The 19,297-nt window shown below is 37.1% G+C and overlaps 1 protein-coding gene across 3 annotated transcripts in view; it reads left to right on the top strand.

Moving 5' to 3' along the window:
- The first annotated feature begins 1,247 nt into the window (after nt 1-1,247).
- The window catches only part of trpc5a (transient receptor potential cation channel, subfamily C, member 5a), an 80,446-nt gene continuing 62,396 nt past the window's right edge, over nt 1,248-19,297 (top strand). For 2 of the 3 annotated variants that reach the window (XM_051907572.1, XM_051907559.1), the window contains exons 1-2: nt 1,470-1,865; nt 18,553-18,947. In XM_051907572.1, the coding sequence (XP_051763532.1) occupies nt 18,561-18,947 (387 nt within the window). In that variant the 5' untranslated portion in view covers nt 1,470-1,865; nt 18,553-18,560. The other variant, XM_051907563.1, reaches the window with a different exon arrangement.

Below are 19,297 nucleotides of genomic sequence, written 5' to 3'. Positions count from 1 at the left end.
CTTTTGTGTTCAGGTCTTCTGCTAATAAGGCAAAACGAGTATTGTGAATCACATCTAGCCTATGCCTCAAGGCGGCTAGAAGAACTACCAGTCAATACCCAGAGACATAAATTTCCAAAGCTCTGTCCAAACACATCACTGACTCACACATGTGAGAGTGAGAACGGGTGCTGATTCCACTCCCAATTACAGGCAAGTCTAAGTGAAGAGATATTTAGCAGTAAACATTATTTATTAATGGCAGCCATCATGCCTTATTGGCATCCCTCCACATATTCAAACAGGATGATCAGTTGCCATTTGGCGCAAGTGTTTGATGCAACATACTTCAGCAAGTTTGAGTTTGCAGATCTTTATACAGTAGAATTTTGATTTAATAACAATATACAGTAGAATACTTAGAATATACTGTATAGCACAAGACAAATGGACTTCTATTATGATGCAGATTTATCCTTTTTGGAGTTTGCCACCCCCATGTCACTATATATGGAATGGAAAAGAGCAGATTAAACATTTTGCACCCCACCCCATTTCTAATAATTTCTGATTATATAATTTTCATTTTTGGGTTAACAATTCCTGGAAAAGTATTATAGTAATTTTAATAATGTGATAATGGAATAAAAATAACACAATAACATAAAATGCAACACACTCACATAACTAATAAGAAAAATATGAATAAACTAACTTTTTTAAATAACACCTCGCCACTTTTTACATCCAAAAAATGTTGATACATTATTTTACAGTAAATTTACATTTGCTGTTCTTTCAAATATTTTTACCATATATGTCAAGATAACGTACAGTTAACAACATGTAGGCTAGTATATCAGAGTCTAATTGTAATTAGCCTACTCTCATTTTTGTAGTGTAATTGTCATGGTACATACTGTAAGTAGTCACAAGGACTACGTTTTTTAGTGCTTATTTGACTGGTAATAAGCCCTTAGTTATAATATGCGTTTGAGGAATGGAAAAAAAAATTATTCAGAACATCTCCTTTCGTGTTCGACAGAAGGATTTGGAATGACGGCCGAATAAATGATAGAATTCTCATTTCTAGATGTTCTATTCCTCTGACAGAATCATTCCCGTTGTTAGAAGATTGTTAAAATCATCTCTATCTCCAACATTTAAGAGTTAAATTATAAGAAGGGAAACCCCGTAAGTGTTAACCAATAAAAGAAAACTTGTAGCTATTCTAACGGCTGTGTGATGTCACGAATCAAGCGCCACAGCAGCATCCCTCAGTCTGACACCATGACAACCGCAGCGCGCGAACGCTGGAATCTTTGCAGCTGCCGCGAAGCCCAATATGAAGACAAGATGCCGCCATACGAGCGCGAGACGCACTTGTTCTTTTGAAATATTACTCGCTCCGCACTTTTGGAAGAAGACGTCGGAGATTTGCAAAACCACCTGTATCTAGCGTCCGTTGGCAATGTGAGTTAAACAACCTTTCTGCTGCTGGCCAAACCTTAACATTTCTGTGGCACATATGGTTTGAATGCACTGATATCAGCCGCGCGTATAGGAGCGATGAAATGCGCATTGGAGTCAGGGATGCTCCTCATGGCGTTTACGCGTGGAGAGCCCACTGGGGCGTGTGTGCTGTGCGTGTTAATGCATGTGTGAGAGAGTGAGAAAGGAAAACAGAGGAAAGAAAGGAGGCTTGTACATTGACCGCACGCGTTCCGCTGGCTCTAAATGGGGAATATGAGGATCTCGTGAGGACGCCAATGATAAATAGTATTCCAGACTTCCCTGCCACATAGGAGGACCACGGAACACCCTCCTCAGAGACCCCTTGTTTAATACGAGGGGCGATTGAATATCCACATAGTAAGGCGCATCAGGTAAGCGAAGCGATACGGGGATTTCATTCGCATTGAAGTTCTAAAGCGTCTTTTGTCGAGCATCATTTGATGCGTCGCAAAAGTGAAAGCGCTCAAGCGCCTTCGCACCTACATCTGCAGGTGTCAATGCGCGCGCTTGATCAACAAGAATGGACATATCACACAACTGACCACGGAAACCTGATCTGTAAAGTAAATCAAGCGTTTTTCATGCAGATTTTAATCAACTGGGGAAGCATCATGAGATTTGATAGCCAATTGAGACCAATTCATTCGATAAGAGTTATCACAACATTCATGTTCTGTTTACTTAAAGGGTCTTCTAATAACTTAGATATTGTCTTGTAATAATGTATTGGGCTTCCATCATCTTAAACGATCCTGATTACTGCATGGATGCTTAATGCTGCAGTGTTGGTCTGAGTTCAACTTCGAGATCACACGATATTGCTTTTTAATGACGATATCAATACAGATTTTTTTGTGTCCAATAGCCGATATGCATTACAGATATTTAACTATTCTTTTTTTCTTTTTCTTTTTTTTTTTAAACATAATTATCATGATGCGACAACAAAAATAATATGCCTTCTGAATAATGTTTAATTATTATTATTATTATTATTTCCATTATATTTATTATGGTGGCAGATTTATTTTCATCTTTGTTTAGGGCTGTCTGAATATTAAACTACACAATTGTAACTTGAGAATAAATGGCTGTTATTTAAGAAGTTAAGTAATCTTCCAAACAATACATTAAATTAGTTGCTTTTGTGAATATTGTTGTTAGATGATTTTCCATATTAGTGACCAAATGTCATCATTTATCCACAGAACGATAGTAGAGAATCACTTGAAAAGAGTTTGGTCAAATATTGGTCAAGGTGATCATCAGTTGCAATGCCAGATTATAATGGTTATGTATATATATATCTTTTTTGCATGCATTAATTCATCTAAGACTTGCTAAGCAGCTAGGCACTGCTGGCGACATAATTATTGATACTCGCTGCTCTCTGAGGGCTGAAGAGTGTGATCAAAGATTTATACACTCATTCCAGGCGCTGTTACATGTGGAAACAGAGGTTAGGAAGTAGACAGGGTTTGTCCCAATAGATTGTCCATGCATATCGCCTCAAGGGAGCTGAGAGAATAGAAATTGGTTTGAGCAACACAGTTAGGACTGTAAAGTAAATGAAGCAGATGCAGATTTTTAATGAATTGGGGAAGCTATTTCACAGGCAGTTGTCACCAAGGATTCAAATTTGTTGTAACATTTATGTTCCGTTTAGTTAATAGGGTCTAACATCATTAGATTGTATTGTAATTGTTTGTGTCGTGTAGTATTTGGGTTCCATCATCTTAAAGAGTCATGCTAAAAGAGCCTAATGCGGCAGTGTTGGTTTGAGTTAAACTTTTTGGAGCGTAATGGTTATGTAAACAAAGGTTCTTTTGTCATGAATTAATGTATGAGATGTTAACTTTACACTGCAGCACAGAAGCTGCATCTGTAGTGATATATATCACAAAAGGTGCATTCGCATAGACATTATTAATGCAGAAATTATGTTATAGCCTGTTAATTTCAGTGTCGCAGTTGCGGGACACTTGACACATTTTTTATTTCCTTTTTTCCCTATCACATATTTTAATAATCATCATAAATTAGGTATCATTCAAAAGATTAAACACTCAAAATTCATCCAGTAAAAAAATCTTTTTTTCCAAATTGGACATTGCTTTTCCAATGGAAACGGTAATTTAAAACCTTTTAACAGGCTCAAATTTTGTGATATCAGTTTCAGTTTTGAAACACAACTTTGTTAGACTTATGGCTTTGATTTTCTAGCAGTTTTAGAGTCCAAAATATTTTGTAAAATATATATTTTGTATAAAATAAAAAATGTTTTGTTCACTACATTTGCTTTACAGTAGACATATGACTTTTTTACATGTTGTCATTCATCTTCGGAACACAAATGACGATATTTTTTATGAAATCCGAGAGTTTTTTTTTTTTTTATCCCCTATAGACTGCAAAGCAATTACCACTTTCAAGGCCCAGAAAGGTAGTAAAGACATCGTTAAAATAGTCCATGTGACTACAGTGGTTCAACCTTAATGTTATGAAGTGACAAGAATACTTTTTGTGCGCAAAAAAGACAAAATAACGACTTTATTCAGCAATTTCTTCTCTTCCGTGTCAGTCTCTGACGCTGTTCATGTAGTAAACACAGTGCAGCGCTTCCAGGTTCTATGTCAAAACGCTGGCTCAGTATTGGCCGGTTCCTGCGCCAGCACCACACACATACGTCGTGGTGCTCACGTGAACAGCGTCAGAGACTGACACGGAAGAGAAGAAATTGCTGAATAAAGTCGTTATTTTGTCTTTTTTGCACACAAAAAGTATTCTCGTCACTTCATAACATTAAGGTTGAACCACTGTAGTCACATGGACTATTTTAACGATGTCTTTACTACCTTTCTGGGCCTTGAAAGTGGTAATTGCGTTGCAGTCTATAGGGGATCAGAAAGCTCTCAGATGAATGAAGGTCTTACGAGTTTGGAACGACATGAGAGTGAGTAATTAATGGCAGAATTGTCATTTTTGGGTGAACTAACCCTTTAATTTTTTGAAGTGCTTTCCAACCTTAGGTCTGTGTTCCAAAACATTCATGATCATTTAAGTTCAGAAATTATGATGAATAGACCCATATGAACGAGAGAGATTTATGGAATGGAACAAATAACTTAGCTACTCTCAGACTTCAGTTGAATACATTTGAGGCAATATGGAGCCCAATTTCAAGAATATTACATAACAATGACCATCAAACCATGTAGGAGAGGGTAGAAATTTGCATACAATCATATACATATCTATAATTCTGGCGTGTTATTGGTTTATTTCCGTCCTTGACTTAAAGACTTGAGTTTCTGCTCTAGTTCTCTATTCATTCCCCCCCACCCCTGTTTTTTAAATTTCTTCCATTTCTATTTTCTGTTTCTTGTTGTCAGATGTATATCTGTTAGAATATGCTGTTTCTAAGTTAAAAAAAGAAAAGAAATTATGAATAGAAATAAGAAAAAACAAATGTATTGTGAAATAGAGCTGGTTTGGAAACGAGGGTTTGAGATGGTCAGTGGCATATTTTAGTACTGTTTTTATGCTGCCTTGTGTCACACTGGATGTGTGTGCATTGTGCAGATACCTTAAGACTTAAGGCTACAGGATAATAAATGTATCTGGTCATCTCTAAGGGCTGAGGAGTGTGACCAATGGTTTATACACTCGCTCCACTGCTGTTTTGAGTGGAAACCAAAGGGAGGCATGTAGACAGGGTTTGGACTGTCCATGCACATTGCTTCAAGGGAGCTCAGGGGGAAAAAAGAAATTGGTGCGAGCAACACTATTAGGAGGTGACAGAAAAAATCTTTACTTTATAACATTCAGTTTGTTCATCTATGAGAGATGTTTTGAGTTTGTAAGCCATGGTTCATTTGGGCTAATGTCTCCGGGGATCAATTTAACCTTGTCCCCAGTTTTTCATCTCCATGGTTCTAATGAAATTGCACAGGACCCATCAGGGTCCAACCTTTCAAACCCTTGATTATAAGTGAGTGACCTAGTCTCTCAAATAAGATTATATCGCCTAATGGTGCATTACATAAGGCAAACAGATTTGGGACAGGTGTGTATTCACTGGCCCACACACAGGTCTCCAAAAACAGTGGATCGTCATGCTTTTAGCAATCTCTCATCATAGAATGATCATCACAGTGATTTTAAAGCATTCAAAAAAGAGTCCTTGAAAGACAAAGAGTAGCAAAGTGTGTGATAAGTTCTTCAGACCTCTTGTACTGAATTTATCTTGTTTATTTTGTTATTTTGGCCCTTAGGCATCATTCAGGACATGAATATGATGGAACAGACTTATTGCTAACAAACAATGTATAGATTCTTCAAATGGTACAGTGGTAAAGACAGTGAAAGAGTGGGAGAGGAAGAAGGCAAAAGGAGAAATACAGACAAAGGGAGAAGGTCAGATTTACTTTGAGAGAAGATAATAAATCTAATAGATTTTTCAGGGTGTCTGGTGGTTTATGCTGTCTGGCTTTGCTATGACTGAGTGTTTGAGACCAGCAGAAGTCACCTCCATCAAAGCCCAGACTCATACTGCTTACGTGGTTTATATCAAATCAGAGCTCATTACTGAAACTGCCAGTGCTCTTTAGCAAGAATAATGTGCAATTATTGGAGATGCTGAATGTACTATACTGTTTTGGTCATGACAAAAATGCTTTGGAGGCATTGTTGGATGTGAATATTTTCACATTTACTGTACATCTAACATTTAAATGATTGGTCCACATGATTTCAAAATGAATCTTTTTAAGTGCCTCGTGCTAAAGGTACATATTTTGCTGGTTTGGTAAATCATACATTTGTGTTTTATTCACAGTTATATAATGTTAGTTTATTTATTTATATATTTATTTGTTTATGTGTTTTAGGGCTGGGCGGTATGACGATATATATCGTTACCGTGGTATAAAGTGTCTATCGTTGGAGATTTTGCTAGCCTATATTGTGTATATCGTGATATGTAAATATATAGCACTATTAACACTTCAGAGTGATGAAATGCATGAATGTGAATATAAAGAGCGGGATGTGCTTGATGTTAAAAAAGAGTTATAAGCACAATATATCCTGAAAAGGAGCTCAGTGCGGTGCTCAAGCTGACTGGCAAAGTGCGCGCACAAATAGCTAATTTGGGACATGCTTGATGTTAAAAAGTGTTATTAAGCACAATAAGCAGAGAAAAAGAACTCAACGCGGTGCACGGAAAGCCATGTTTCTCAGCACGCGATCTCTAATTCAGTTCTCTTTCACATCTTACTGCGCTTGAATGGTCGAATACACCTATTGTTGTCCGACTGTTTGTAATTTGCTTCTTTTTTTCTTATTTTTAATAACAGAAATGAGATAAAATAACACATAACTATATCGTGATATATATTGTTAACGTGAAATACAGTTTTTCATATTGTGAAAGAAGAATTTGGTCATATCACCCACCCCTAATGTATTTATTTAAATTAATTTTTGATTAACAGTCTAATCAAAATCTAATGCCTAAAAATTACTGACCAGTCTTGTCTAAACAATTATTTCAATGCATTATCAGACAAAATTTTACTAAAATCATACAAAATACAGTAAAATGTTGCTTTGTAGCACTTACAGTAGTGACAATGTACACAGAGATATACATCATCATCATCATCATCATCAAAAAAAAAAAAAAATTCACTCAGAAAATGCTAGTAAATTTCAGAAATAATTACAAAGAAACGGCAAGTAACATACTGAGTTAAACGTGAAATTTGAGAGTAGAAAGAGTAGAAAGAGTAAAAAGAGAACATTTCTTTTTTTATAGTGGCACAGTATTTTCCCCATTTTTTAAATAATTAAATAAATCCAGAGAAGTTCATGCCTTGGATTAAACTACATATCAGCCCTCAAACAAGTGCTGTATAACATCAGTAAGAACACCTGCATTTTAACCTTTACACCTAAATTAATTTCTACTAAATTAGGTTTTTTTTCCTCATTTAATGATAAGTGATAAGTGATAAGTGCTTCTGTCAGGAGCACTATCGACAAAGATGATTGACAGTCGCATAGAGTTTGGATTCTCTGAACTCCCTGCCCATCCATGCAGCCTAGGATAAGATCAATATTTTCAATATTGTCAATATTTTAATGTACAACATCATTCAAGAAATTAGTCGCCTCAACCCAGGCAGACGTGGATATATGATAGAAAATTGTGTTTGTGTGTGTGTATGTGTTACAAACGACAGGGAGATTATGGGTTGTTAATTATCTCGTCCCTGACTGGACGAGAGGAGGAGCTGGGGATGGAGGAGGGTAATTAGCTCCAGAGAAACGCGATAGCTGCTGATAATGCTGAAAGAGCTTATATATGGATGCTGTGATAGGCGTTGTATTCCTATTGGTAGACGCGAGTCAGCTGAGTCACTGACGTGACCTGCCAGAACTAACACTACGCTTGATTCTCCTAGGTTCTGATATGTAGACTCTGCAGTTTTTTTTTTAATAGTACTGCATAGACAAATGGCAGATAAAATGCTTTGCAGAATCACACTTCACACTTCCAGCCAGTGTACAGTAAGTATAATATCCAATAAAAACTGCTCATGAAAGGCATCGTTTGCTCCAGACCACATTCAATATGACAAAGTATCAGTAAAAATAGTTATTATATAGTTATTACATAGTAATTAATGTAATTAGAAAATATTATTGTACCCAATACTTGTGTTTTCATGCTTAGAATATCATGCTAATGTCTCCAGCGAGTCAAATCTCCCATGCGCTTCATGCGAGACGAGCTATTGGTGTGGCACATGGGTAGAGTGCTCCAAATCGGTCACGTTTGAGGTTCCATACTGTTTAGGATGCTGCATTAGAGGCTGGCTAGGTCTCGCTACACAGAGCTGCAGACACACAAAACAGAAACTTTGATCCCATCTCACATTGATGACACATTCTTTAGACATGACAAAAGCATGGCTTTGAAGTATCGCCTAAGTTCATGGAGAGGAGAGTAACTCAACGTGCCTGGCATGTTAAACTCTCACACTGATGCTCTACATCACTGCCACAGCGTCTCTATATGTCACGGCGAACAGCTCTTAACCCTGAAAATGACTCACAAGATGAACTCACTCACAGCTTATTTTTTCCCATAATTATCCCTGCTACCGAATTAAACAGCCTTTCCATAGACCAGCGAGTTCGTTGACGTGGATAAATGATAGAAAATTGTGTTTGCGTGTGTGTATGTGTTACAAACGACAGGGAGACTATGGGTTGTTAATTATCTATTAAACTAAAAGGTTAAACTGGAGACAGGCTGTTGGAAATACATTCAGGTATGACTAGGAGATTAAAAAGAAAAGTGTATCTGAAGCGTACAGATATGTATGGAATTTAGATCAGGATTTGCTTTGCAGGATGCTTTGGATGTTGTTTATGCAGCTGGTTTCTATCAAGGGCTATAAAACAGTATAGTGAAAAAAGTATAAAGGTGCAATAGGTGATTCTCTACAGAAACATTTCTTGGTTGAAAGTCTCCTCATATCCTGATAGCAATCACTGTTAAACAGCCTAAATGTATTTTTTATAAATATACATCATCTGCGGAAGGCGTAGGACCCTAAAATGTTCATCCAATTATTATACTTGGTCCAAATGAAATAATATGATGTCCTACCTGCCTGTCATTGTATGTTTTTATATACACTCTCGCACCCTATTCACGCAGACATCATATGTCATCAGCGTGTTTCATGCTATGACGAGTTTATACAGACAGACGTCAGTCACGGAGCACCACAAACAAACAGCAGCCACCTTTTACAGTTCCTACCGAATCAAAACAACAAGCTTATTCTGCATTCATGCAATAGCTACCGTAATTAAGAGATGGGAACCCGTGACATTCTAGCCGGAGCTGTTCAGTCAGACTCAGATTTATGCGTGTCCATGTCAACACCGAAATGAATCCGCAGCAGTCAGGTACAAGCTCTATAAGCTATTTACGTTCATTATTATTGTAATGTTATGTGCTTTAAGACATGAGGTAGTTTAACGTCATCTCTTGGGACACTTTGGCCCTGTCACACTTCTGGCACACTTGTATGCACTTTTGGTCTTGTGGATTTACAATGGCTGCCACGTGCGTGTGTCCGTTAAGTCCACGAGACCGTAGAGTGTCCCATTTGTCAATTTTAGGCTTCAGAAAGGTGCTCACGAGCGCCCCCTTTGCGGCTGATATGCGCATTTGATGCACACTTTTGCTGAGCCCGCACTGGTGCGAGCTCCGCGCCAGACTTTTTCCCGACAGTCAAAGCGACGTTATGTCACGAAAGTGCGGACTCGTAGAAAGGCCGTGAGTGTTTAGGGTGCCATATGGGACAGGGCCTTTGCCAAGAGCAGCTGTGTATTTTGGCGGAGACGTGGCTTTGGACTGCAATTTGCAGTGAGTGTGGGATCATATGCTTTCAATGTTAGCATGCTAACATTAGCATTTCCCAGATCACTTACTGCACCTTTAAGTAACTTATCCTCACCACATAATATAATAATAATAATGAGAGAAAACAACAGATTTTAGAATTGGCAACTATATCTACCAGGAAAGTAGCTAGAAAATCATATCTGATCTTGTAATACAAAGCTAGTTACAAAAAAATAAAAAACTTTTGTCCCTTTCCTGCCTGTCAGATAAGCATTTGGAGAAGCAGATCTGGGCTTTACATGTGTATATGTGAAACATGCTGGGAAGAGCAGTATAGTCCTAGCAGTCTTTGCATGCTTTACACCAGACAAGGCGGAGATGTTTCCATGCTTGTCTTTCGTGAGTTTGTTTTGGATCACGAAAGATTGCAGAGCTTAGCTCTGCATAAAAATTTAAAGGCTTCCCAAACACCCTCATGGGTTTGCTCATGGCTTTCTGACATGAGGGTGGAACACATGGCTGGGTTAGCTAAAAGGAAAAGATATAATGGTGAGGCGAGTAGTCGCTTTGTATTGTTAGAGAATCTGACAGGAGGAAGCATTTTCCTTCCTCTCAGACGTATGTTAAATTTTCATTATACGTCTGCCTGTCAGTGTTTGTTAGGGTTTATCGAATGGGTAATGGCAAAATGACAGAGGTTTCCTCTAAATGTTAACTGTAGGGCAAGACAAATTGACCAGGATGATAAATTGCGACAGCAAAAAAACAACGGAAGCTAGAAAAGGAAAGTTTGTCAAGAGAAACTCTAGTGTTGTTGACAAACCGTTTTAAATTGAAGTATAATGTTCATTCAGGCCTTATGTACTAGGTTGTTGTTGCTAGGCTGTTCTGAGCCATTGCTTGGCACTAGATAGATAGATAGATAGATAGATAAAATATAAAAAATATAAAATCTAATTTATATTTAGTACAAATGAATATATTACAGTAGTATACTGATAAACTGTTTTTACAGTAATTGCACTGTATTACATAATTACAGTACCATGAAGTTACTATAAAACTGAAATACGGTTATAGTACTGTAAATCTTAAATCTCAACAGTGTTGCCAGTAAGTTACTGTAAAAACCCTTTTAAAATGTCTAACAGCGTAGATACTGTAGATAGATAGATAGATAGATAGAGGTGAATGAGTCCTCGAATTTTTTTCAATTTCTTATTCATCTTTGCAGACGGGTTTAGACTGTCTCTCTCTCTCTCAACACACACATCACAGCAAAGAGTTTAATTGGATTACAGTGGCGTAAACGTGGCATCCTTCGCAATCGGCTGTTGTTTTGTAGCCGTGCTTAAATTTCTGATGCCTCTAATACCCATAAATGTCTTCCCAGTTGCATGCCATCCATGCCAGCTTGTTCCTTTAGTTACGAGCTGAGCTGTATGTGCTAATCTCCCTGCTTCCCATAATTCAAGGAAACTGTCCTTAAGACACAACTGTGCTGTGTCAGGGCCATTTTTAATTTAATTTACTCATCTCAAAGGACCAGACAAGCCCAGATGAATTCTTATAAGCATCTGTGTTTGATTCTCCTGAGGTTTCTCCTGAGAGATTCATACTCTCTGTCTGATCCAATCTGGAAAATACTCATCGATGTATTGATTTAATCAGTGTGCCCATTCGGACCTCGTCAGCGGCTTTTCATTGATTGTACAAGTTAAAGTTATTTCCCCTCAGAGCACAGTTTGTTTCTTTTGTGACTCTTGTTTTTTTTTTTTACTGCGGTTAAAAACTGGAAAAAACAAAAAGCAATTTCAGCAAGATGATGTTACAGTCTGGATCAAAAAGCTTGAGACTACTAGTGTAAAATATTGCTGTTTAGCATTTTTTGTATTATCAGCACAAAAAAATATATATATAAATTTCAGAATATCTTACTATTTGGCACTTTCTATCATTGCATGAACTCAAGTTATAATGGACTTTGCAAGTTTGTGCAAAACCTGATGTTCCGCATTTTACACAATCAGACCAAAATTAACTTTGTATAAAAGATGACAAATTCATTAGTGACTTACTGTTCTAAAATATTTCACATACTGGTGCAGTAAATAAATCAATGATTTTGTTAGATGCTATGGAAGGAAGTATCATTGAGTTAAGGCATTCCGGAATGGCTCTCATTCCAACCAGAGAAGCTTTGTCCACTTCAGATGGATCACTGGGGATTTTCCTGCACACTTAGTTTACGTCTAATTTATCAGCTAATGTTTGGCCCAGCTTATACTCTAATGATATTCCTCAGAGATAAGCAGCCCTTAGAGGACTGAGAACCACAGATTAATTACACAATTAAGCCATCTGCGATTAGACTGCAGAGATAATTGCTCGGTCAGAGTGGTGCTTTGTAGTGGAGTCACTGAGGCTGTCCAAAGCATGCCTTCCCTCTTCTTTTCAGGGTTAGAAGCAGGGTAAGGTTTAGAGGAAGAGTCATCGATTGTTAGAAATCATTATACAGCAACCATGTGAAAGTAAAAGAAGGACGAAGTAAGAATTGCGAAATGCTGAAAATTCCCCCTATGTATTTTGTAAATGCATGATATAGATTTTATTGTGAATGCTTACCCATGTATGTTTGATTTTTTTATTTATTGTTTTTTAAATTTGACCGTATTTTTGTGTAAATGACAGACTTCCTTCTAGTCACACAGAGCGAACTTCTCCAATCATTTAGTCTGCTTAAACTCCAACACTCCACAATCGACAGCAAGCTCGCATTCATTTTTGAGTGCATCGCCCACATCTCAAAATCCAGTCAACATCCGATTGATAGAACCAAGCCCCATCCCTACAGGTCTTACTCAAGATATTCATAACTCAAAAAATTGGAGGTGATCAGTTACATCAAATTTTTTAAGTTGACAAACTCAAAGATTAAGTTATTATAACTTTAATAGTATAATTTTGATTTTGTACTTGTGTTAATTGAAATTTTAATTGAAATGTAGACTAAACCAACTTAAAAAATGTATTGCATAAACATCATGTTAAGTCAAATATTTTAGTTAATACTTGAAAGTGCTAATGTAACTATCTACAGTATATACATGCATGTACATAGTTAAGCAACAGGCATTATATGTAGTCATCTCTCCCTATAATAAGCTGTGCAAAAACACACAAAATAACAATTATTTTCAACAATTATTTTCCTTAGACAGTATGATGCAAAAGCATGGTTGGAACTACTGCTGCAAGTTCAGCTTTATATAATCAGTTATTGAGTTCAAATAACTTTTTTCTATTAAGTACAATTAACCTCTTACCTACTAAAATCACGATGGGACTTAACATAGTAAAATGTATTAATCCGAGCTGAGTGTGCTACATTTTTATTGGTAGCTGAGAGAATTATCAAATTAGCTAATTTGATATATATACTAGGGTTGTCAAGTGATTAAAATGTTAAGTGATTAAAAATTTGTATCTAATTATTTACATGATGTGGCAATTAATTAATCTTATTAATCGCAATTTAATCACACATCAATTTTGGCTGATAAATTACCCCCAAAAGATAATTTGAAGTCATTATTGTGTAAAGCATCAAAGAGACATTACAAAAAGTAGCTTCAGAAAGAAATATTTTATGAGAACTATTTTGTGTGAACTATACCTTTCATTTTTTAATTAATATGGAGATATATTAATTTAAAAAAAAATTAATAAATAAAATTAGACTCTAAATAGGAAACTAAAACTGCCAGTACGTGGCAGTAAATGTCTTAATGATTAAGTCGTTCATTCATTCATTCGATTCATTCAAGTAAATGGTTCTCTTCAGGCTTGTTGGACTTGAAGCAGCGCGATCGGTATATGACATCAAAGTACTGCGAGAGCGGTTAGAGAGCAGACGGCTTTGTTTGCTTTTGAATCACTCTGGCTGTACTTTGAATGTCATACACCAATCTGTCTGTGCAGCGCTGCTTCAAGTCCAACAAGTCTTTTATTAATGGTCCGCTGAATCATTGGTTTCACTCGGTTCATTCAAAACACGGATTCAGAAATGAAACACTGCTGTGCATTGCATGGAGATGAACAGTTCTGCTTTGCCTTTATATTTTCAATGGCAAAATTGAACAAAATAGACAATATTGTGTCTAAAATATCACAATATTAACTTCTTATTTACTGAACTGCTGTATAAAATCAGTATTGCATTTGCACTCGTTACTCGTGTGATATTGTTTAACTTGTATGATCTAAATATGCGTTAACATTTTTAACACGTTTAAACTAATTAATCTATTAAAACATAAATCGACAGCCCTAATATATACGTATATATACATACAAATACGCAAAGCACAGGGTATGTGTAGAACTTTGTGAATGACAAAACGTCTCAATTCTACAGCAATCAGCAGAGCTTTCATCTTTGTTCTGCGGAAGCAGATTCCATGTGGGAACTCTCTATACAAAAAAGTATATAAAACTCACTTCGCAGTTCCTACAATCTTTGTTTTTCAGACAGAATAACTGGCATCATTCTAACACAATGGTTTTGTTTTTGACTAAGGCAACCAGAATCCATTTTGAAAACAGCACTGATCCTGGAACGGTTCGCCTGTACCATGTTCCTATCCAGTATCTAAAAATTAGCATTAAGGAGCAGAAAGCTGTGTGGGTGTACCAGCTGCAGTGGGGGCAAGTGCACTGATGTGTTCACCAGCATCGGATTAACATGGTGTGGATATTTAGAGAGGTTGAGAAAAAGAACTCGGATTGAGTGATAAAGTTGCAACGTGTTATTTGGGAAAAATATTGTTGGGCACCACAGGCTTTCTTTCTATAAAAATTTAAAGTTGCGATATAACGGAAGTAGATACAGATCTTTTCTTCCATATTGTCACGTACATCTGAGTGAAACTTTAATTATCATTAAAGAAAAAAGTAGGGCAATCCATCGGTGGTTGATTGGATGCCGGCAAATCTGAACGTGAGCCTGAGGTCGACAGTAAGAAGGGGGCGGGGTATAAGCAGACTAAATGATTGGAGTTATGATATTGTGATTTAAAAATACAAGCTCAAAAAAAGAAAAAAGAAACATATGCATGGATAAATAATTCTTCACATAATTCTATTTCATGTCTTCTTTAAGTGCAAATGCATTTGTTACAGATAATCCAATGATATATCAACATTAAAAACTTGATGAGCTAAAAGAATGCTGTTAAATTAAGTCATAAGGTATTACTTTAGTTCCCCTGTAAAAAAAAACCCCCAAAAAACAGACATAATGGATAACATGAAATTTATGTTCTTAGTGGATTAGGGGATCTGCATCTATTAGACACTGGTTAGACCCCATAATATAAAATGCAACGCAAAGTGTGAATTGGGTGCTAATGAGTCTGAGTGTGGTGATAAGTGTGTGTGTTCTGATAAGTGTGTGTGTGTGTGTGTGTGCATATGTGGTGTCAGCTGAAGCGAGACCATATGGAAGACGCCACCTGGTGTGTCTGTTCATCTTCTTCAGAGAAGAAGATCAAAGCAAGACACAACATCATCACAGAGTCAATCACAGTAATTACTCAAGTCTTCCCATTTATTCTGAAATTAGAAGGATATTTTTCGCTTGCTGATCGGTACACTTTGGAATGAGCTGAGATGAACTGCTGGTAAACTGGAAAATTTTGAATTCCACTGGTTTGTTGCTTACTAATAACAGTAAACACAAAGAAAAAACAAAACAAAGAAATATGTGTCCCATGTCCTGACCAAACAAAACGGCCACTTATATGAGGTTTCCTTAAAGGCATAATTTGGGTTGAGTTTATGGGCCGCATCTGTAAAAATGCTGTAGATTACCACAAACAATAATTTCACCCTTCAGTGTGTATAAATGAATGAGAAATGCTTTTATAAGTGTATTACCATATTAGCAGCCTAGCAGGCAAGCGGGTCAACTGCAATAAATGTTTAATATTTAGTATTGCTCACCTACACTGTATGTAGAGAGTTGCCTAGCTAAAATGTAAATCTAGTTCCATGTGAAGATTTCAGGAATACCATGGGAAAGATTTGGCGTAACTAACCATGAAGAACTGTTTACATGGAGCCAACAGCCAAGTTTTGCAAACTACACCCACAGGAATTACATTAGAAAGGCACAATTAGGTTTATTTCCTGTCTTCCTGCATCCAAAATCGCATACTCTCTTGAGTATGTACTTATTTTGAAAAAGTAATTACTCCACAACTGCTAAAAAAGTATGTTCTAAATAGTATGAATGTGTGTAGTATGAATGTAATCTGGACGTACTACATTCGCCATGTTGTCATTATCATGTGACCTACCAGCGTCAGTTACGTCGCTTCACTGCCGTTCACAAATCCTCTCCTGTGGCCTCATGGGATAGTAAAGTGTCCATCGTATACTTCATGATCTCGCCAGAAGTAGTATAGGTTATCCGGGTACTTTTTGTCTACTCTTTTATGAGTTCTGTGAATTCGGACATACTTCTTTTGTCACATACTGCTATATAGTAGGGAAGTATGCAATTTCAGATGCAGCCCTAGTTTCCTAGTTATTTATTACCATTGTGTCCACCTGTTCCTTGTTAACTCACTTATTTAGTCTCTGTATATAGTTTCATTCCTTGTCCGTTCTTATGTCTGTTTTAAGCGATTGTTCTATTCCTGCGTGTTGATCTCTCTCTTGAGTGTTTGTTTTATATGAGTTTGTGTGTTATTATTGTTATAATTGGAGTTACTGTTTGTTAAATTTTTAATGCTGCAACTAGATCCTGCTCAAACTCATCCTTGCTGCAACCACCGTGACACTCAAGCTACGTTCAGACTGTCAGTTCAAATCCAACTTTTGTGCCTCTCCGTTTAGATTAAGCAAGTGTGAACGGCCAAAAATCACATGAAATGCGGTTTTTACAAATCCCTTTCGAGCTACATACAGATGTGGTTTTAAATCCTATTCAAATTGCATTTCTGGCAATCCATTTCAGTCTGACTGCTCTGATCAGATTTCACGTGGTTTATGTGACTTTCTCTCACCATGTAAAACGTAAACGTCATATGTTGTTATAGGAAACATGCTAAAAGTCGCTGCAGAAACAAGGTTTTGTTGTTGCAAAGTGCCGGACGAGCAGAAAATGACAATACAACGGAGACATGTTTTGAAACCGCCTATCAACGCAACGTCATTGCCATAGAAACCAGTGTAGATATTCCGGAAAACTAAAGAGCAGCATGGACACACAAATCAGATCTGAACAGTTGCGATACACAATGTGGACGTTAAAGATCAGATTTCAATCGAATACACAAATAATCGGATTTGGACTGACAGTGCGAACATAGCCTCAGTGCCTTTATTAAAATTCCATTTGGTGCCACTAGTGTTGCAAACAATTACACAATGTAACTTTAAGACTTGACTGGATCTGATTGTGATTCTAATCACAGAATTAATCCTTTCATACACTCTTCTAACAGACACTTGTATACATGAAAAAAACTATGAAATATCAACTCTTCACCTTTTCTAAATTACTTCCCCTAAAGCAAAAGTGACAAAAAGAGTGCGATAACACCATCATTTTTTAACACACATGTTCAGTTATGGCCTAGCTGAATTACTGGCATCACAGTATGAGGTGACTGAAAATTATAACAGAGATAGCTGTTGCTTTTGGCCATTAAGAAAAATGACATAAGGCATCAGTCACTCCCGGAAACTTGAGGCATCAGTTCACCTATTAATTTCTCACATCCGTCTCTTATTGAAATTTACTCTGGTTAAACTTCAAAGAGCATATCTTAATGCATTTCAAGATCAAATTATTTCTGTGGAATGATAAGATATATAATTTATAAATGTATACAATTTCCACATACCGACAGCAAGTATGCTGACTCATTTTTATCAAGTGCCTATTTCCTGTTTGTTAGTGAATATTAAAGGGGACCTATGTACAAGATGTAATGTAAGTGTCTGGTGTCCCCAGAATGTGTCTGTGAAGTTTCAGCTCAAAATACCCCACAGATCATTTATTATAGCTGGTCAAATTTGCCCCTATTTGGGTATGAGCAAAAACACACCGTTTTTGTGTGTGTTCCTTTAAATGCAAATGAGCTGCTGCTCCTGGCCCCCTTTCCAGAAGAGGGAGGAGCTTAAACAGCTCACACTTCAGTTGCTCAACAACAACAAAGCTGGAGAATCTCACGCAGCCAAAAATGACTATTGTCAGTAACGGTGTTCAGCCTTACATTGTTAAAACCGGAGTCGGACGCTGATGGAGAGACAGCCCGACATGGCCTCACCCCCTTTGTTGCATGTTCCCGGGGGCAGGGTTTATGTAAATTTTAAAGTTTGTGATGTCACCAACCCGGGAACAAGCTCATTGTAGTCCCTACCATCCATTTTTTGTAGTCCCTAAAAAGCGATTTCTGTAAAAGAAAATATCTCCCTTTGACTGTCGTAACATTGCAGATGTTGTTTATGCTCAAACAGCAACATTACACACTAACTAAAGTTAAAAAATTGAAATCATAATCAAGTAACCCTTTAAATGATTACAGCTTCTCTATCTCTTTTTTTTTTTCTTCTACCAGCATCCATCATGAATCCCTTGTCACATCTATACTACAAAAAGAGCAGCTACTCTCCGTACCGGGACCGAATCCCTCTACAGATTGTCCGGGCAGAGGTAGAGCTCTCTCTAGAGGAGCGTTCATTCCTTTTGGCCGTGGAAAAGGGCGACTATGCAGGGGTCCAGCATGCACTACGTGAGGCAGAGGTCTATTACAACATTGATGTGAACTGTGTGGATCCACTAGGCCGCAGTGCACTGCTAATTGCTATTGAAAATGAGAACCTTGAGGTGATGGAGCTACTTCTGGATCACGGAGTGAACACTGGAGACGCTCTGCTGTACGCCATCCGCAAAGAAGTCGTAGGAGCCGTGGAGTTACTGCTGTCCCACAGGAAACCCAGTGGAGAGAAACAGGTCTGTTTGCGTTTGGGATCTTATATGCATTTTCACTGCTGAAAAGCATTAACTATTCATTTCTATTGTGATCCAGGTTGGTTTATGCTGTATAGTTTCTAGTCTAGACTCATTCTGACAATGCTGGATAAGTTAGTTAACCCCTTAAAGCTTGACATAATTGCCAGAATATTTTTATTGAACAGGTTATTGAACAAAGAAATTTTGACAAAAATTAGACAAAAACTATTTGTTTATGTGTTTTGTTTTTGAATCATATTTGATACATCAGGCTTTTATGGCCCATGTTAGTATAATGTAGTGAGAATATGGAGCTCATACTCAAGGATGAAAAAACACCTCAGTTTTAT

This window comes from Ctenopharyngodon idella, chromosome 1 (genome assembly GCF_019924925.1).
Source record: "Ctenopharyngodon idella isolate HZGC_01 chromosome 1, HZGC01, whole genome shotgun sequence".
NCBI lineage: Eukaryota > Metazoa > Chordata > Actinopteri > Cypriniformes > Xenocyprididae > Ctenopharyngodon > Ctenopharyngodon idella.
This window is presented reverse-complemented; position numbering and strand designations above follow the sequence as displayed.